Consider the following 19,798-nt stretch of genomic DNA (forward strand, 5'->3'; position numbering starts at 1 on the left):
AAATCCAGCGTCACAGAATCCGTAAACAACGTAACAGCGTCAGCTGGACCACTTCTTAGAGTTCACTATGAGGCTATATTACTATCAAGACCAGCTTACGGTACTCGCACCATCAAACATGAGAACGGTTAAGAGTTTGTCATACCTAACGTGGTGCGCACAGTGGTTAAGTGCACCATTATTAATCAATACATGAACCATTGCAAAGATGTGGAGAGTACTAGAAGTTCAAAAGGCCACAGAGGAAATCCGATTAAATTATAGACGAACTGGAACGCATGGGAGTAGAACAGGATTGGTGTAAAGAAGTTGGCAAGAGGCTTCAGGAGAGCAAGTTGTATTTCAAGACTACATACCGTAATCATTGCACAAAGGATGATAGCAAATGTGCCGATCACTGTAGGGTCTTTGCACTGAGCTATGCTGTTGACATTGACTTTCAGAGAGTATGCAGTCACAACGCTGTCAGTGTTATTAGCCACAAGGGGAGGTGCATGGATTGTAAGAAGCTGGAGAGTGTTCTTGAAGTAGTAAGAGGTGCTACTTCTGGGTACACAATACAGTTGCAGTTCTTTGAAGTGAGATGGAGTATTTGTAGTAGTTGACTGGGCAATGAAGCTCATAGCGATGAAGTTCTGGGAAAAGCAAGCAGAATGGTTTACCTAGAGGGGAATCAATTGGTATGTGAATAGCGTTGTTGTAAGACAGGAGGAAAGCCTAGAAGTAACCTGCTACGTATACCTTCTTAACTGCTGTAAAGAAGACTGGTTATCAGTGCTTTCGGTCCTTGAAAGTTTCTTTGTCACCATGAAATTACAAAATTTAGGAATAAAAAAGCCCTTTCTAAGAGGTTGCAGCAGGTTGCTATTAGAACAGTACGCTGGTATCATCCCTACGAGAGCTCGGACATCGCAAGGGAATCGAACTCGTGAGGTACGATCACTCTGAGCCGCAGGCTGGAAAAGATATGTGTGACAGGATTCTGTGTCCGTCGATAGCGTCAGGAGATACGGCAACGGAGGCCATGCTGTTGTTTCTGCCAAAGAATGCATACCGCATTGAAAGAGAGACAGGTCGGGGGAACGACTGCGTCAGTGGGCATAGTCCAGGAACTTGTTCACAAGACCAATTTCCAAGGAGGCAACTGTCCCACTGGCTCAGAACCAACCTCGGAGAAAATGACTCCTTGTGATGGAATGATCAAGGGAGACACTATCATGTACCTTTTGGTCGAAGGAGGGAAAATGCTGAAATATCGATATGAAAACAATTACAGGTAATTACAATGGCTTCGACTGCTGTGTACAAATAAGTACACATACATTCAGGAGCAGCGCAACCGAACGTTTAAAGTCACCTCAGAGGTTTGCTCATGTTTTCTTCGCCAAATTCGCTCAAATTTCCGAATTTTGTGATCATAACTTTTCAACAGATTAACTGCACACCTACATAAAGCTCCAGTTGTGCACATTTCTCTGAATTTATTTTGATCGCTTAAGATCATAAGTACAACTCGAACGCACTGTTGGGAAACTGTCTTCATCTTTGAGGTTATCAGAGCGTCGAAGTAGATGACTTAATAACTAAACTTCTCAATTCAGCAAGAACTCACGGATCATTCTTGTTTTTTTTTCTTCCGCCAGAACCAAGAAGGTGATACACAAGATGCCACCGAGCCATTTTGTGGATCTCCGCCTTGTCAGAACCAACCTGGCTAAAGAAGGTTTGAAGTTTCAACTGGAAGAACATGCTGTGGCAGGAATCCTCGAAGCTTGAGTATTACACTATCATTGTGAATTTCAACATTACTTGTACAACAACATAAGCTGAATAAAGAAGAGCGTTTTCAATCTCAAATGGACGTCGGTTTTCCATGTTTTTAAACTCTCGACTGATTATGAGGAGTTATGAAATGGAAAGAACCAAATCCCTGCCGTTATCATTCGTTGCTTGCAGAAAGTGCGTAAAGTTTGCTTCACAGTTGTCAAGGTCCGAATTTTTCCTATACTGACCTATGGTGAGTACATAATTTTGATTTCAACTTTATAAATCATTTTACTTTTCGACCTCCTGACACTTTCCCAAGAAAAGATAAGATGAGGTCAAGGAACTTAAAACTACCTACCCGTAAACACTAAATTGATTCATGCAGCTCTCCATAAATAAACTCTCCCTTCGTTGGATTAATTGTGTGGGATGACCTCCATCGTTGAGCCAAGATTCGTAACACCTTAATAAAGTCAATTCACAAAATTCCCCGCTTCAGCCAATAAGATTTTACAATTTTGAACAAGACAAAAACCTTGGGTATGAAATAAAGGATATTACATGGCCGCACAGAGATAAGAAATTTGTCTTCCAGTGTTTAAAAATATTTCACGAGTGAGCGAACATGTTATCTTTACTGTGTGAAGGTATCACTTTTCGCGTGAAAGCGTATAATTACTTGGTATTTCATTGGTGTTTTGCATCATAGGTCTCGTTGAGATATTTCATTCTTTATTCGATACAAATCTCGCTCTGTCTCTACTTTTAGCTTGGCACCAGCTTTAACCGAAGTGCAAACGTGAAAGCCTGAATTTTAAAAGAATGACATCTAATTAAACGAAACCATATTTTTACTCATCATCGAAGTATTACATTTTTATATCTCCAGTTTTACTAATGTCTTATTGTATTGCTTTTAATGAAAATATCTTTTATTTTATGTTTTGTGCAAGCGTGTTCTATTCTTCGCGGTGGTTCGTTGCATGTGCAATATGCTCTAGACCAAAACTTTCGAAAAAAGTTTCTACTTGGGAAGATCTTTTTCAATATTTCCAATTTAAATCGAGATGTAACACTTAAGGTCTCTGTAAGAGCGGTCCAGGGCATTTCGCATGGGAACAAAGTTTTCCCTCAAACTTTTCCCAATAAATTATCTTTGGTAGCAGATTAATAAAACCACATTATTCTCCGGAGATGCGTTAAAATAAAATTTTTTTGAGCTCTCCATAGTCAAAGCTGCAAAAAGCCCTTTTTTGACCTATTGCAACATCGAAAACTTCAATAGTTGAAAAGCCCGGTCCTCGTACCACACTGCAAAAATCTTTTGTATTCTTAAACTGTGTGATATGTAAAGTGTATAAAAAACATTTCAATTTGATTTTCGTTTATTCAGGGGTTCGTCATAATTCATTTAAAAACTCTTGTTGGAAAGCTTTCTGAAACTGATCAAAAGTACTTTCTTTCTTGTTTGATATTGCTCAAGTCCAGATCGGACCATCAAAAACTCCGCTTGGTTTCATCTAATAAAATGTTTGGAAGCAGAAAAATATAAAAACATCTGGAATTTATTAATTTTCTTCGCCCTGCTGACTTCAAACACTCAGTGATTTAATTAGAGTGACAGCCAATTATCAAATTAGTTCATTGAGCAAATTCCGACCGTTTTAAGAGGCTGTCTCTCCTATTTCCACCCGGTCAATTTCGCGTCAAAAATAATTTTGCCTGAAACTCTGTCAACAGAAAGACTTTACCTAGGAAAAAACTAAATTAGATTTGGTTTGATTCGAAATAATCTTTTGACTGCATTAGGGGCCATAATTATTTCCCAGGTTGACGACTCTATCCTACACAACCGTTAATTTTAGACCTTTATAGGCAAAAATATGCAAAAACCCCTGTACGTTTTCGATTTTTCAAAAGTTATGACCGTTTGAATCAGCACATGTACGAGCATTCGCGATTTTTTCGCCTACACCAAAATCGAACCACTGGGCAGATTTCGTCATAAATACAGCTAACCTTCGTTGCATCTTGAGTTTATATGAAATTTCAGATATTCCTCGCTCCCCAAACTGGTGAACTTTATGATAACTCCAGCAAATAACTCCAAACTTCAGCGGTCGGCATCTATCGATACTCTTCTTTGACTCGTTGTTGCGAACTATACTCCAAAACTAAAGCCATGTTTCGCGCTTAATGTCCTGTTGAAACATTGGATTGCAGCTGCATTCTCTTCAAGAATCAGTCAAAGAACTCCTCTTGTAAGTCTATGTGTCGAAGTTTGGGGGCTAAAATTTGGAATTTAAAGCTGAACGATTGCTCTATCGCGCATAACAGAGGTCCGCATTAACCACTGCGGGTGAACCCGCTGACTCTTTTTTTCTCTGGAAGGCTTGCAAGTGTAGTATGGCATGCAAGTGCTTTTTCGAAACCAGAGAGGCTTTAGTCTGTAGCGAGTCTTCAGCGAGGTTGACAAAGCTTTCAGAATGTAGAGGTGATGTCAATGATCTTCTACAAGCATGTCACTTAGGTCAGCTTGGAGGAACGGTACAAGAATATGAGCTTATCATTAACAGGTCAGGGTTGCCACACGACCTTTCCCCTGATCAACTTGAAGAACTTTGGATCTGCGAAAAGCATAGAGGAAACATGGGTAAAAACTGGCGACCACGTCGCACTTGCCAGTACCCGCTGCACAACGGCCGGAAAAAGCAGCTAAATACTAGAAATGCAGTTTATCTCGAGATGTCAAGGGAAATTAACACTATCTTTGCAGAACTCGTTCCAACAGGTTCCCGTTAGTGATTTTTATGTAAATTCTAGCTTACTAACCAGGTATTGTCCTGAAATGTGGGGCAGGGTTTAAATTAAGGTGATATCTACACATATATTGAGGTGCGGTAAATGTCAGTATTCAGTATTTTGGAAATTGATTAACATTTGGGCCAAAGCTCGCACGCGAGGGAGTATAAAACAAAACAACTGCTGTGATTTCTTCCGAAGATACGTACCGTGATGCCACATGGAGGCCATGTGGCAGCTAGTGCAAGTTAAGAGCAAGTCTCTGTAAGAATCAAACATCTTGGGAAATAAAAAATTTTCAACCCTTCTTCAAATTTTGCATGCAGTTAGGAACTCAGGGGGGATGCACAAAAATGCCCTTCTTAAAGGTCGCAGCACTCTTGTTGCCATGGTAACAACGGCTGCTTGTTCGAGGCCTGTGGCCTCATTTTCATACAAAAACGTCGCAAAAAAAAAGAGTGAAATGTTTATTTCTCTATCTCAAGCTAAATACAACATTACAAATTGGCACTTCTACCATACATTGTAACATCATTCGTCTTCACTTTGACACATTTAATTTTCCCTGGGAGTGAATGTGAACACACTAATAGATTATTCATCTCGGTACAGTTTCGGTCATTTTTGTTGTGGGGTAAAACAGGGAAAACGTTTATCTGAATTTCTCCAAAAGTGCCATTATTCTGGAACTGAAACTACCCACCTAGCTAGTTATAATATTCTAGTTTTCAAATATGTAAAAATCTCTGCGGGCCTGCCTCTACTTTTTATAGGGGTAATTCGCGAAAAAAGCTCAAAATCAGATATTGCATAATTTGGTGATGTTTACATCTAATGTTGTCAACAACAAACGTTTCAGACAAATGAAACATGGAAGGCTTTGAAAGAATGTTATCTTATGAGCAATATCCCGAGGAGAAATCTCGCCTCTGGTTGTCATCTTTTAAAAAAATTGGTTAACCTTCATGGAGGACAACTTGACGTAACTACAGACATATACCTGAAATCGTGTGCATATCATCCAGATTCCGAGTGCTGCACCTTCTTTCATAGGAATTTGAGCGATCCGAAATCCTCTGAAGATACACTGTTATACTTGTATGTCATTGGAAACATGTTGAAGTCGGCTGATCTACACGAAACTATCCTCACACCGGTCATTTGTCATAAACATGTACGTTATCACGATGGCGTGACGCTGTATTTCTCCATGAAGTTTCCAACTTAAATCACACTTCGACTATAACATTGCTCTGAAGCAATCTTGAAAGATACAACCTAAGTTTCCAATACCTCAAAATTGTAACGTTAGTCAATTATGTATATAACTGGGAAACACAGAAACTGCACTGAAAGATGCGTAATACATTGAGTTTTACCGCCCTACCTTATCTCTAATATCTACATTTTACAAAAGCATTTTTTTATGTCATACACGCAAGGCGAGATACTAAATAAATAAACTTGGAGAGTAATTTGACAGCAATGTTTACGCCGATGCAAGATAACATTCCTTCTGTTTTTGACAGTTATACATTTACAAAAAGTCCTTTTGTGTTGTTGATATAAAAATGAGCAGGCATCGATTTCGCCCTTTTATCCCTAAATAGAATCAGAGTTTAACAACCTTTGCAACACATCCCCTATCCGAAAATTAAGAGAGTACGTCGGGGTCACGTATATCTAACACGACGGAAGTCATCTCGTACGCTCACCTCTTTGATCAGTGTACTCAGGACTGGTATGCAGCTACGTCAATTCTCGAAGATCTTCTAAAGCAGCTGAAGGTCAAGAATCCTTTGCCGCAGAAAGTCTATCTAAGGTCAGATGAAGCCGGTTGCTATCACAACAGCTCCCGAGTAACCGCTGTGAGAGATGTCGCAAAAGAAGTTGGGGTTGAAGTTCATAGTTATCACTACTCGGAGCCGCAGTCTGGTAGAGACATTTGCGATCGTATTCTCTATCCAATGAAGTCCTCTCTTCGTGCTTACTGCAACGAAGGGCACGGTGTTCTAACTGCCGTGGACATGAGAGATGCATTGACGCAACACCCAGTGAAGGGAACAACAGCTGCAGTGAGCATAGTCGACGAATCAAAGAACACTCTCTGTATAAATAAGATTGAGCATTTTAGTAGCTTCCACAACAGTGGTTGACAAAGAGACAAGTTCAGAGCTTTATCTCCCGACTAACAGCAATGCGACGAAATGATCAGGGTGTGATCGTGATATCGCTGGATGAGGAGGAAGATGTCCAATGCGTTGAGGAAAATTCCGAGAGACAAGATCTGGCCGACAAAGTTAACAAAGAGATCAAAGTCTCAAATCCAATCTGCTACGATACGTATGACCTCTGTGAACGTTACCACAGTAACACACTTCAGAAATTCAATGTGGTTTTGTCGAGAGCCATCTGTAGTCATTTTGAGATCCCTGTAATATTGAGAGACAAAAAAACAGATCCTCATAGACAGACTGTCGGACGTGATTAGTGATTGTCAGTGTTTGTCAGTAGACGTATGTAAACAATGTCTTATATGGTGGCTGAAAGTGTAGAATATGCTCTACAGATATAACATATTATAATATCTAGTAGTCAGTGAAATGTTTTGATGAAAACGATAGAAAATTTACCAAAGACAACACTTATAAAATCTGTTCGTACGAAACATGTGTCAAAGTTTTCATCACGTTGGTAGCCGATTTCTTCGGCTTTTGACAGGTTGCTGATCTGTGGACACAATCGACGCGGAACAGAGAGAAGCAAGCTCAGGATATTTGAGATTGATTTATTAATTATATAATATCAAACTCCAGGTAAAAAGCATTTATTCTTTTCATAAAAAATTTTTCTCCCCAGTTATTACATTGGGGTGTTAATTGGGATACAAAACAAAACCATAAAGCACAACGTACGGCACAAGCTATCAGCGGTCTTCTCTTTTGTGCGGACCTTTGTGAGAACAGTATAACATCGAACTGGATCATCGTGATCTAAATTTAAGCGATTATTTCTTCACTTCAGAAGCGTAAAACCTTCATTCCCCTCTAAGCTTCCAGACATGGAGAGTTTATATTCTCACTCTGGAAAAAATTTAGCTCTGTAGAGAGCTGAGTTAAGAGAGAGAGCTAGAGTTAAATGGGTGATTCACCGCGAAATGTGGCCAATTCCGACATTGTTTTGATACCACGAAACACGATGGATGCCGCCTACTTTTCGAAGGCAATACCTTGCTATTTGTTGAGGTTATCATGGATTTTACTAATTTGGTTTTAAGAAAAATTCTAAAGTGAGCCATGAAGCCGGGCTGCAAAGCGGGTAAGCTGTATTTATGACGAAATCTGCTCCAGTGGTTCGATTTTGGTGTGGGCGAAAAAATCGCGAATGCTCATACATGTGCTGATTCAAACGGTCATAACTTTTGAAAAATCGAAAACGTACGGGGGTTTTTGCATATTTTGCCTATAAAGATCTAAAAAATAAACGGCTGTGTAGGAAAGTGTCGTCAACCAGGTCCCAAATCGCAAAACTTAACGTCTAAATCAAGGTTATTTACGGCCATCAGCCTATGGCGATTTCTAGTGGTCAGAATAAATGCTAAAATTCGCCTTTTCATATATAGTTAGAGGGCAAATTCTAACTTTCTTGGCAAACTAGAAAGGTTTTTAAGCAATCTGATATAAATTCTGTGGCTTAACTATGCGAATCAAATATTTTACAATGTTACAGAATATGCCTATTTTCCAATTTCCGAGACGTTGTGACGGTCCCTACGGACTGGGAAATAATTATGGCCCCTAAAGCGGTCAAAAAAGTATTTCGAATCAAACCAAATCTAATTCAGTTCTTTCCTAGGTAAAGTCTTTCTGTTGACAGAGTTTCAGGCAAAATTATTTTTGACGCGAAATTGACCGGGTGGAAATAAGAGAGAAAGCCTCTTAAATAAGGAGCTCAATAAATTGAGAGTGAAACGAGACTTATCTGCAAGTTGAAGTTTGATGGGAATTCAGTTGAGTCATCATGAGGTGCTAAGGATCGCATGAGATTGTGAAATCAACTTTGAAAGGCGAAAAAAATTATAAATTGGGTGGGTTTATTTCATACGCAAGTAAGGGTGGGCATGTGATCCCTAATACCTTAGGATGACTCATAAGAATTACCATCAGGCTTTAACTTCTGCTAAATTCTCATGTTCTTGGATTCTTGTAAGAGTTCCTGATGACTTGCATGCGAGAAGAGTTTTTTGTCTTTTGAAGAGGATGTGCTTTTTCCTGTCTGAAAAGAAGGATCAAGGTCCTTGGATGCTTGGGAAGGACAAGTGAATGATCTATTAAAAGACGTTGAAGTCTGGGAAACCAAACTTGAGATGTCCACATTGGAACAATTTGAAGTACCCTGTTGATGGAAGAAAGGTATGAAAATGTTGATCGATCCAGTCAAGAGAGAAGGCATCAATAGTCTTCGCCTCTGATTTGTTTCCAGGAAACAAAAGGTTTTAATTGATAGTTTAACCTGGAAGCAAACAGGTCTATTGAAGGCTTTCCTCAAAGGAATGTTATGAATTCAAACAATTTGGGATTAATTTTCTACTCAATGACAGATTTCTTTACCCTTGACTCTTTATCAGCCGGAATATTTTGTTTCCCAGGAATGTATATTGCAGTGTGACCCGTATATTGTATCTTGTGTTAACACACCATAACCATAATTCCCAGTTAATTCCATTGCATAAGACACTTTGACCACCCATGCTATTAATATAGGATATAGCAGTGGTATTGTCAATCATGGCTTTCAGATAAGAATTCTGAATATCTGAGCAGAATGCTCTCAAGGTAAGAAAACATGCTAAACTTTCAAGATAATTGATGTGATGCTTAGATTCATCTTCAGACCACTGACGCCCAGTTGATATGGAATAAAGAACTCCTCCCCGGCCCAGGGGCATTTAAATAAATTGTTACTTGAGGCGTAGCGTGGGTTACAGTGTTAATGTTTTAATCTGCCAGCAACAAATGATATGCTATATGCATTGGCGTGATTTTTATCATTATCAAGACTCCCCTGCAAATTTAGGTGGTCTTGAGGCTTAGCAGCAATTATCATTGGCATTCAGATTTCCCCTTCCTTTTGGGGTCTAGAGAAGATCCCTTCCCCACCCCCCGAGTTTTCCATGAAAAAGACTTCTGATTTTGGTGGTGCTGGTGATAAGAGAAATTTGATCTCCTTTGCTGCTTGTGGTAATGTCCTGACTGCTTGGATGAAACTTTGACACCCACTTTGTTTGTCTCAGAAATTTCCTTCACTGACTTTGGCAAATCATCTCCAAATAGCATTATAGTCACAGGGATTTGAGCACTGCCAAATCGCGTGAACTGATTATTTAAGTCATTATGACAGTAAAACTTGAGATATAAAAATGTAATACTTTGATCATGAGTCAAAATATGGTTGCCTTTAATTAGTTTTCATTCTTTTAAAATTCCGGCTTTCACGTTTGCACTTGCTAAGCTAAAAGTAGAGACAGAGCGAGATTTGCATCGAATAAAGAATGAAATCCCTCAACGAAACCTATGATACAAACACCAATGAACATTAAGTAATTATAAGCTTTCACGCGAAAAGTGCTATCTTCACACGGTAAAGATTCAATATTTCATAAGAGAGGGCGAGTGTTTCATCAGGGTTTCCAAACACGAGAAAGCTGATGAAAGCACGAGGCCGAAGGCCGAGTGTTTTTGTTGTTTTCGAGTGTTTGAAAATCCTGATGAAACATGAAGCTCGAGTTTATGAAATGGCTCCTCAAAAGGGCCCACTTTATTAACAATAAACACAAAAACAGAACGTCCACGTAAATATTCAGTATTTGTGTTGCTTTGTTTCATTGTCGCTTGTGCATGGTTGTTAGTCAGTGTCATGAAAGATGTTGTGTTTTTTCACAACTTCGGCTTTTAATTGAGAGCAGTCCCTTTGCATCGGCGTCCCATTTGCAATTTTGAGTGTTAAAGTGTCTAAACCACTTGAACCTCCACATCAAGTAGCGTAACGGAAATCACGAGTACTAGCAGTGAACTTTTGGAGGTGAAAGCAGTGTACGTGAAATGTTAAATCAGTTAAGTTCTGGAATGTTCTTGAATTGAAATGTAAACGCAAATGTTAACTAGAAAGAATGATTACCATAATCCTGGAAGTTAATAAACATTTGTTCAAGTACTGCATTATTTTGGGAATTGATTTCCAAACACACGTGTTTGGATATCCTAACACGTGTGTTTTGATATCTAATCACGCATGTCTAGATCTGTTCTTTACCGGGTATCAAGGGGCATCCGTGTGGCCCAAATAAGGCCACACAATTAGTTAATTACCTCATGCATTATTAATGACTTTGAGAAAACATTTTCGCTCACTCGTGGAATATTTTTAAACACTGGAAGACAAATTTCTTATCTCCGCGCAGCCATGTAATATCCTATATTTCATACTCGAGATTTTTGTCTTGTTCAAAATTCTAAAATCTTATTGGCCAAAGCGGGGAATTTGTGAATTAACTTTATTAAGGTGATACGAATCTTGGCTCAACAATGGAGGTCATCTCGTTCAATAAGCCCAACAAGGGAAAAGTTTATTTATGCAGAGCTGCATGAATCAATTTAGTGTTTACGAGTAGGAAGTTTTAAGTGTCTTGAACTCATATTATCTCATTCTTCTGGGATAGCTGAGCTAAAAGTTTCTTTTTGGCACCAATCCTCATATCTTCCAGATTTGAATGATTTATAAAGTAGAAATCAAAATGATGTAATCACCATCGGTCAGTGTAGGAAAGATTTGGGCCTTGACAACTGTAAAGCGAACTTTACGCACTTTCTGCAAGCAACGAATAATAACAGCAGGGATTTGGTTCGTTTTCTTTCATAACTCCTCATAATCAGTCGAAAGTTTAAAAAGATGTAAGAGTGAGGTACTCTTCTTTATTCATCTCATTTTGTTGTACAAACAATGTCGAGACTCACAATGATAGTGACTCCCTAGTAATCCTCAAACCTCGAGGATTCTTGCCACAGCATGTTCTTCCAGTTGAAACTTCAAACCTTCCTTGTCAAGGTTGGTTTTCACAAGGCGGAGATCCACAAAATGGCTCGGTGGCATCTCGTGTATCACCTTCTTGGCCCTGGAGGAAAAAAAAATCAAGAATGAACCATGATTTCTGGCTGAAATAGGAATTATAGATATTGAGTCATCTACTTCAACGCCCTGGTAACCACAAAGATGAAGACAGTTTCCGAACAGTGCATTCGAGTTGTAATTATGATCGTAAGCGATCAGAATAATTTCAGAGAAATGTCCACAAATAGACCTTTATCCAGCTTTGCGGTTTTGTAATCCGATGCGGTTGAAAAGTTATGATCACAAAATTCGGAAATTTAAGCGAATTTGACGAATGAAGAAACGTGCAAACCTCGGAGGTGACTCTAAACTGTCGGGTGCACTGCTTCTGAATATATGTTATGTTTGCCGCTTCTTATTACGTAATTTCATAACAATGAACTGAATTTACACTGCAAAGTTACATAACAGTTGGTGACTTTTTGGGGACTCGGGAGAGAAACTCATTAAGATCAAGTCAGATACATGTCTGTACACAGCAGTCGAAGCCAACGTAATTACCTGTAATTGTTTTCATATCGACATTTCAGCATTTTCCCTCCTTCGACCAAAAGGTACATGATAGTGTCTCCCTTGATTGTTCCATCATAAGGAGTCATTTTCTCCGAGGTTGGTTCCCAGCCAAGAGTCTTGTTTTGCATGACAGGCCCGTCGATGGGAAAGTTGCCTCCTTGGAAATTGGTCTTGTGCACAAGAGTGTTGCCTTTGTTAAGGGGAAAAGTTATGTATTTTAGTTTTAGGACACATTTTATATTTATTTATCGGTTTAGACCCAGTTCTGTATTTTATTTGTTCTTTTACTCGACCGGTTGAGTGGTAAAGAATGATGAACGAGTTGTTCTATTCAAATTGTTGATTATTCAAATTAGTTATAACCAGAAAAAGTAAATTGTTGACATATCACAAAAATATTGTATTTAGGGTTTTCGTGGGTTTTGGGATAAACATCTTAAAAATATATTCATATACTTTCACATTTGGAATATTCGGTTATTCGGGTTTTTTCCCTTTGGTAGTTAAATAAAAAGTACAAAAACCACAGTGGCTTTTAAAATAGATTTTTATCGATTACTCGCTTTTACTATGCACCTGCTTGTCGGCACTTTTGTCATCTAGTACATGGGTTTTTTTAGGTAAATATAAGTGTTAATGGTCTTTCTGGAAACATTGGTTTTCATGGTAGATAGCAGCTGAGTTTATATTCGTAAATCTAATTTCTTTTCATGCGATGGTTTCCAAACCAATCTTGTATAAATAAGCAGAAACTTTTAATTGCTTTTTCGTTTTTTTATTTCCTGAGCTGCGCTACTGCAATTAAGATAGGTATTGTTTTCTATATCAGAGCTGTAAATTCACACCTAGGTTTCCTACTTTAATGGCCTAAAGTTTATTGCATCCGTCTTTTTAATTTTGAGATTCTTTCCGTCGTAGAAACAGATGGAATAATTAAGTAGTTTTCGTTTAGCTTCAAAGAGACTTTTTTCCGCTCCTTTGTGTCCTTATTCAAATATTGCGATTTGTGTAACAATAGCACTTCGCACCAGTTACTTCTTAAGCAAGTACCTTGTACAGCTTTGATGATTACAAACTAGAGTATGCTAGAGGTCATGTCGCTTGTTGGCCTGACCTAGAATAAAAGTACTGTGGAACCAAAGATTGTCTTATCCTTGACGTCCGTATAAGCTCGCCCGAAGTAGATCTCCGTGTACCAGGAAATCGTGACGAGTTTCCGTCCTCGCTGCCAAGTCGTCTCTACAGAGTTATTCCCCCCAGTTGTTATTGTTCCGTCGCGAAGATTCAGTTCTCCAGTTTTGGGGCGAGGAAAAACTTATCGTCACACCTTTGAGGCTGTCAAAGTAGAAAGCATTTCAGAACGCAAAATGAATAAAACATACATTTTGAGTCCACCTTACGAGGTAAAAAGATTTTAATGAAATAAAAACCTCTAAATCAACAGGTTAGATTACTATGTTAAAAGAAAAATTAGCCTGAAAGGAAGAAAGTGACGAATGTAAAAAAATTAGCTCAATTTTTAATTTTGCCTAATCACTTTTGAAAAGCAAGCGGTTGTCCCTGTATTACAGCACTTTTGAGGCTTCTATGATGATATTCATCATGGAAATCCGTCGTGAATTTTCAATTTTTCATAAGCCATGTCATCTTCATGGTATCAGCTAAAACCTGAATATTGGAAGAAAATTATCAAAAACCGTCAGGAGAAAAAGATTTTCTGGAGAGGCACTTAGCCCGCCTATTCTGTTAGCCATGTAAACTACAATTCACTTACATATTTTGAATGAGACATCTTAAAATCTGCTTCGCAAAGTCGAGCAACGAGCACTATTACCGCCTAAGAGGTGTATCCTGCAGTTGCATCAAATTGATGGTGAGCCTCTCTGGTTTGCCAAATTTATACAGTGCCACTCAACCCAAAAAGACAATGATCAATTATATGTCTCACGCGCAGATAACGTGTACACAGATTTATATCCTTTTCCGTCGGTTCGTGTAATCTTTTAAGCTTGACTGTCCTCTTATTTTGGCCTTGGGAATTATTTTTGCCGAACATAACAACGTTGTACTTGACCTGTTTTCATAACGACCTAACAAAGCACGAAGGTTCAATATGGCATAAACAGACTCTAAATATACCTAACATCAGTTAATAATGTAATTAAAGAAGTATTACAGACTGTTCTTTTTTCTGTTTCCGAAATGGAACTCGATGGAACAGAGCGATTCCACCGTTCTGGCCTGCAAGACTGGCAGAGTAAGTTTTAAGGCTAATCAGTTATGTAACTATAGACTCAAGTTGCTCCTAGGTATCGAAATATTTCGATAATTATCTGCCTAAGAGAGGTAATCAGATTGTGACATAAGCGATTGTTGCGTACTTGACACGCTTTTGAGGAAGGGTTCCCTTTTCTTTCTTACATTTTTTCTCTGTCGTTGACAGTTTTAACAGTAAATTCAAACAAAGAGTTAAAAAAGGAAAGAAACGAACTAAGAAAGCCTTCAACGCCCGCGTGCGTTTTACCTCATTTTTAAGCGTTTCAGGCGAGTTATCCCTGTCAGATATTTTAAAAACTTATTAAAATGATCTCAAGCGAACTTCTTATTTAGGGCAGAGGATTCCTTACAAACTTTGCCAGATGTCGCCGAATGTTACGTAATTCTACCTTGCATAATCTAATATTGTATAAGGTAATATTATAATGATAATAACAGTTTATTAAACTCTCATGCAATAACTTACTGAATTAACGAGTTATAATACAATGAAAACTTAAAAACTTGAAAACCTGCAAGCTTTTTTATGTATGTAATCAACATTACTATTCCACTTAAGGTCGCCATCGATAAATATTCCTAGAATCTTGTAAGTCGATACACGGGCTATACCGTTGTTATCTACAACCAATGGTCAGAGAGTAAAGTTAGGATATAACATAAAGTTAATTAATATCTCTTTACATTTAATTGGGTTTAGTCTCATGTTGTGATTCACAGAAAAATTGTGAATGTCAGAGACGGTCGAATTGGGCAGACTGATAGAGTTCTTGGGTAGTATTTCTATGGCAGACGTGTCATCCACAAACTTGACTCTCGGGTGCAAATCAGCTAAAAATTTGTTTGTTATTATTGCTAAAAGGTAAGTATCATTCCTAATTAAATTACCTGTGGCGTAAACTGTCGCGTGTCGATTTTTCCATTTTTCTATAATATTGCATAATGTTATGTATTGCAGCGGCGTTGTGTTTTCATGCATAATTTGTATCAAGCAAATTTTCCGCCTGTTACGAAAGAAAATAAAATTTTAAACCGCCAAATGGCGCGAATTCATTGCTTCTTTTGTTTATCGCGGGTGCATTTTTCCATTTTTCTATAATATTGCATAAGGTAATATTGCATTCCTTGTTATGTAACGTGCAAACTATCGCAGGTCGATTTTTCCATTTTTCCATAATATTGCATAAGGTAATATTGCATAAGGTTATGTAACTCTTAAGGTGCCTCCGTAAAGTTTTAACCTGTTTATGACGCGCGCGGCGTCGTTGTGTTTTCACGCATAATTTATATTCTTTTCTACCTTTGAGATCACTTAAAGTTACCATATACAATAGACAAGGGTCGGACTGTTGTTTTCTGTAGTTAAAATAAACAAAACGATTTTCGTTCTTTAGCTAAAAAACACAATAAAGGAAGATACCCACTAGCGGTTATCTTGCTTAATTTGAGTTGAATTTTCTCCAAGTGACATTGGTTAAATTCTTCAACAATTTCCCCAAACGTGAAGTTTGTCGTGCTGATCCTTTTGAAGTCGAAAGTCAGTTACAAAGGAAATTTCTTCGCTGTCAACACAACATCTTGTTTCCCGCTTAATATATCAATATCTTTGCCCGCAAATCCGGCGCGAGTTGCTTAAAGGGTAGCTAACGCCAAAATTTTCCCCTTTTTTGGTCCCAATACATTACTCTTAGATTAAAGAATCCTAAATGCGCAAATAAACGACATATTGTGTAAAACCAAATTTTCTACAAATTTTTTTTGACGCTTAATCGACGGCCCGCTCTCATCGAGAAATTATAAACTCTTTCTCAAACGTAATGCTCAAATAAGCAACCAGCCTCGAACAAACAATTGACCCTGGGTGTCTACAAATCCACGAAGACAAATTTCAGTTTATTTCCTGTTATTTATCTTGCATTATTTTGGTGTTACACCCTACCCTTCAGGTTAGCGAGAAAGATGACGGTAATTTTCGAGCTTCGTTAAATTTACAATGAATTTAGCTTATCAAAGTTGCACTTTCCTCTTTTTTCTTATTTTTTCGCGTTATATGTTGTCCTAATTTATCTATGTACCATTATGGGAGGTCTACCGACAGAGGGATTCAAGAATTTGTTGGAGGAGGCTTTAGAGCTTCTACGCAGATCGATTGATGAAGTGAAGAAGTCTATCGCCTCTGCGAACTCTAATTATTACCAACTACTAACAAAAATATCACCTTACGAAAAAGGAATGACAGAACTGGTTAGAGAGAGCAAGAGTTTGAAGGGTAAGCTCCTGGATACTACAAACCAGCTAAAAGCTTTAAAGGAATCATTTAACGAACTTGAACAATACTCGAGACAAGACCGCACGGAATTCCGGGGTATTCCAAAGATTTCTAGTGACACGCGGGAAGATACAAACGAAATTGTTGTGGAGCTCGGTCGAAAGATTGGAGTCGACCTGAAAAAAGAGGATATATCAACGAGCCATCGTAAAAAGAAAGCGAACGGAGAAAGGTGTATTACGTGCTAATCCTGATCCTAATATAATGTTTGACTCCTTTTACACTAGAGTCTCATAAAGGCATAATTGATGTTCATATCCCTCTCATACAACTCTCTCAACGTTTATAAAGAATGAAATCTAAGCCATGGATAACTACCTAAGATAAAAATTAAATAAATTACTTGTTGAGGATGTTGAATTAATGATTCTAAGTCAATGGCTGATCCTTTTAATAATTTCTTTGCTAATATTGGAAATAATTTGACAAGGAATACTCCTCTTGTAAATAAATCCTCCATTCGGTATCTCACAGCCCCACCTCAGGACAGTTTCTTTCTATTTCCCACAACAACAATTGAAATTGAAAATGAAATTATCGTGCGAAATACTAATAAGTTTAGTAGGCCTTACAGCATACCAGTTGCTATTTTAAAAGCTACCAAACATGTAATATCTGCACCTCTAGAAATTATAGTCAATGACTCTTTTTCTACTGGAATTGTCCCTGATTTATTTAAAATAGCTTAAGTTACCCCTGTTTTTTAAAAGAACGTGCAAACAAGTTTAAATAATTATCGTCTTATTTCTATTCTCTATCTATTCCACAAGCTGTTAGAAAAGTTAACGCATAAAAAAAATTTATAATTTTTGGAGAATAAAAAAGTAATTTATTGTAAGAAGTTTTGCTTCCGTGCGGAAACACTCCACGGATCATGCTATCGTAAGCATTATTGACTTGATTCAACATGCAATTGACTGCCAAGAATTTTCTTGAAGTATATTTTTGGATTTCAGTAAAGCCTTTGATACTGTAAATCGTAATATCTTGATAGAAAAACTAGATTATTATCGCATTCGTGGTGTTACCAAAGATTGGTTCATCTCCTATCTTACCAACAGATATCAATATGTTTCCTTGGGGCAAACTGAGTCTGATCCTCATCCTGTCTCTCGTGGTGTTCCTCAAGGCTCAGTTCTCGGCCCTCTATTATTTCTTGTAGATATCAATGATTTTAGTAACTGCTCTGAAATTTTAGATTTTCATTTATTTGCAGATGATGCCAATCTGTTTTATAAATGCAAAAATCTTAAAGTCCTTGAATCCAAACAAACAATGAACCAGTAAATATTCATACTTGGTTGAACTTTGTCATTTTCCACCCTCCACGAAGAAAGTTACCCTTTCATGTCATACTCTCTCTAAATAGCTTTAACTTAAACCAAGAGTACTCAATAAAATATCTAAGTATTATGAATATTCTAATTGATCTTGGAAAAGTCAAGTACGCCACAGTGCTGGAGAGATTAAGAGCAATATTGGGATTCTTTCTAAACTTCGTTATTATGTGAATTCAGATATTCTGGTTAAATTATATTATGCTTTAATATATCCCTTCTTCTTTACATATGGTTTAATTTCTTGGAGTAACACCTCTTCTTCAACTACCCAGCCTTTGTTCGTTTCACAAAAGAGAGCAATACGAGTGTTGACTTTCTCTAAATTTCGTGAGCATTCCAGTCCAATTTTCAAATGCTTAAATATTGTTAAACTGCCTGACCTTGTCTTTCTTAAAAACGCAGTCTTTATGTATAACTTTCACAATAGACGTCTGCCATCTGTGTTTGATACTTTCTTCACACAAGTTAATAAAAGATACATTTATAATACAAGAAGTGTCTGGAATGATCTTTTTGATCAAGAGTGAGTACAAAGAATCGTTCTGACGAGGGGCTGACGCTCGAAACGTCAGCTTTTTTTACTCTCTACTGTGGCCAATTTACGTTTTCAACTCAGTTGTTAACACTAAATTACCTGCTGAGTACAATAAAGATTGATTGATTGCTATCCTTGAAGGCCATTTTGAAAACGTTTCAATCCAGGTCCCTTGATGTGATACGTCACACGTGAGTAAGGTAGTGAAAGGCGTCATGTCAAGACCTGGACGTAACAATTTCATCCTCCCTGTTTGGCTGCTGCCGAAATTTACAAGCGAAAAATTTTTTTTTCCATTCTGGTATAGGCCACTATTTAGAGACTATGAACTACGAAGTGAGAAATTAAATAATGAAAGGTTGAATAATTGAAAGGCGACGGATCGGTTCTCTGTATTCAGAGTCACAGGTAATTTGCACGCCATTCCAAACAGCTGTAAAAAATATATATATATTCCCATAATTTGTTCTTCCTAACCATTATCGAGTCATATACTTAGAGAGATATGTTTAGTCCATGCCGAAAAGTATTGGACCTTAGATTTTGTCCGGTGTATATCACTGTGACCTCAGGCCCATCGGTTCTGGAGTGAACGTGACTAAGCGCTAATTATTGTTGCGGATTATGGGAGTTCGCCATCCGGTTTCGTGAACGAAACTCTTCTTTCACGTTCCGGAAATGTACAATAATTATCCTTTTTTATTTTTTTTTACGGAGACTAGTGAAGAGCTTAAAGGAAAACTTCTTGCTGTTGTAACTTTTTATTTATTTCCTTCGACACGTTTCGTCTCTAGCTGAGAGTGCTCCAAGAATGATTACAACCAGCATTGAGCAGCATATATATATATATAGCACATTCGTGTGCCTAATTATAAGTTTAATGAAAGGTTACTGGTTTCAAAAATGTACAACTGTCAGCTGAGTGAACAGTAAATTATTCACGCTTATCTATCGTAACTGAAACAAGCCGACAGCCTGAGACCATACCGGTTAAAACGCGCGCTTGGGTAATAAAAAGGAACCGAGTCAGCCACAAACTCGTGCTACGGAAATAACAAGCACGTAATG

At 37.9% G+C, this 19,798-nt stretch overlaps 1 protein-coding gene across 1 annotated transcript in view; it reads right to left on the reverse strand.

The window, feature by feature from the left end:
* The window catches only part of LOC131785480 (GFP-like fluorescent chromoprotein amFP486), a 51,639-nt gene extending 37,583 nt beyond the window's left edge, over window positions 1-14,056 (reverse strand). Inside the window, exon 1 of the mRNA XM_066173295.1 lies at window positions 14,024-14,056. Within this exon, the coding sequence (XP_066029392.1) occupies window positions 14,024-14,041 (18 nt within the window). The 5' untranslated portion in view covers window positions 14,042-14,056. The remainder of the gene's footprint in view (window positions 1-14,023) is intronic.
* Window positions 14,057-19,798: the final 5,742 nt, after the last annotated feature.

The sequence above is a fragment of the Pocillopora verrucosa genome, chromosome 1 (genome assembly GCF_036669915.1).
Source record: "Pocillopora verrucosa isolate sample1 chromosome 1, ASM3666991v2, whole genome shotgun sequence".
NCBI lineage: Eukaryota > Metazoa > Cnidaria > Anthozoa > Scleractinia > Pocilloporidae > Pocillopora > Pocillopora verrucosa.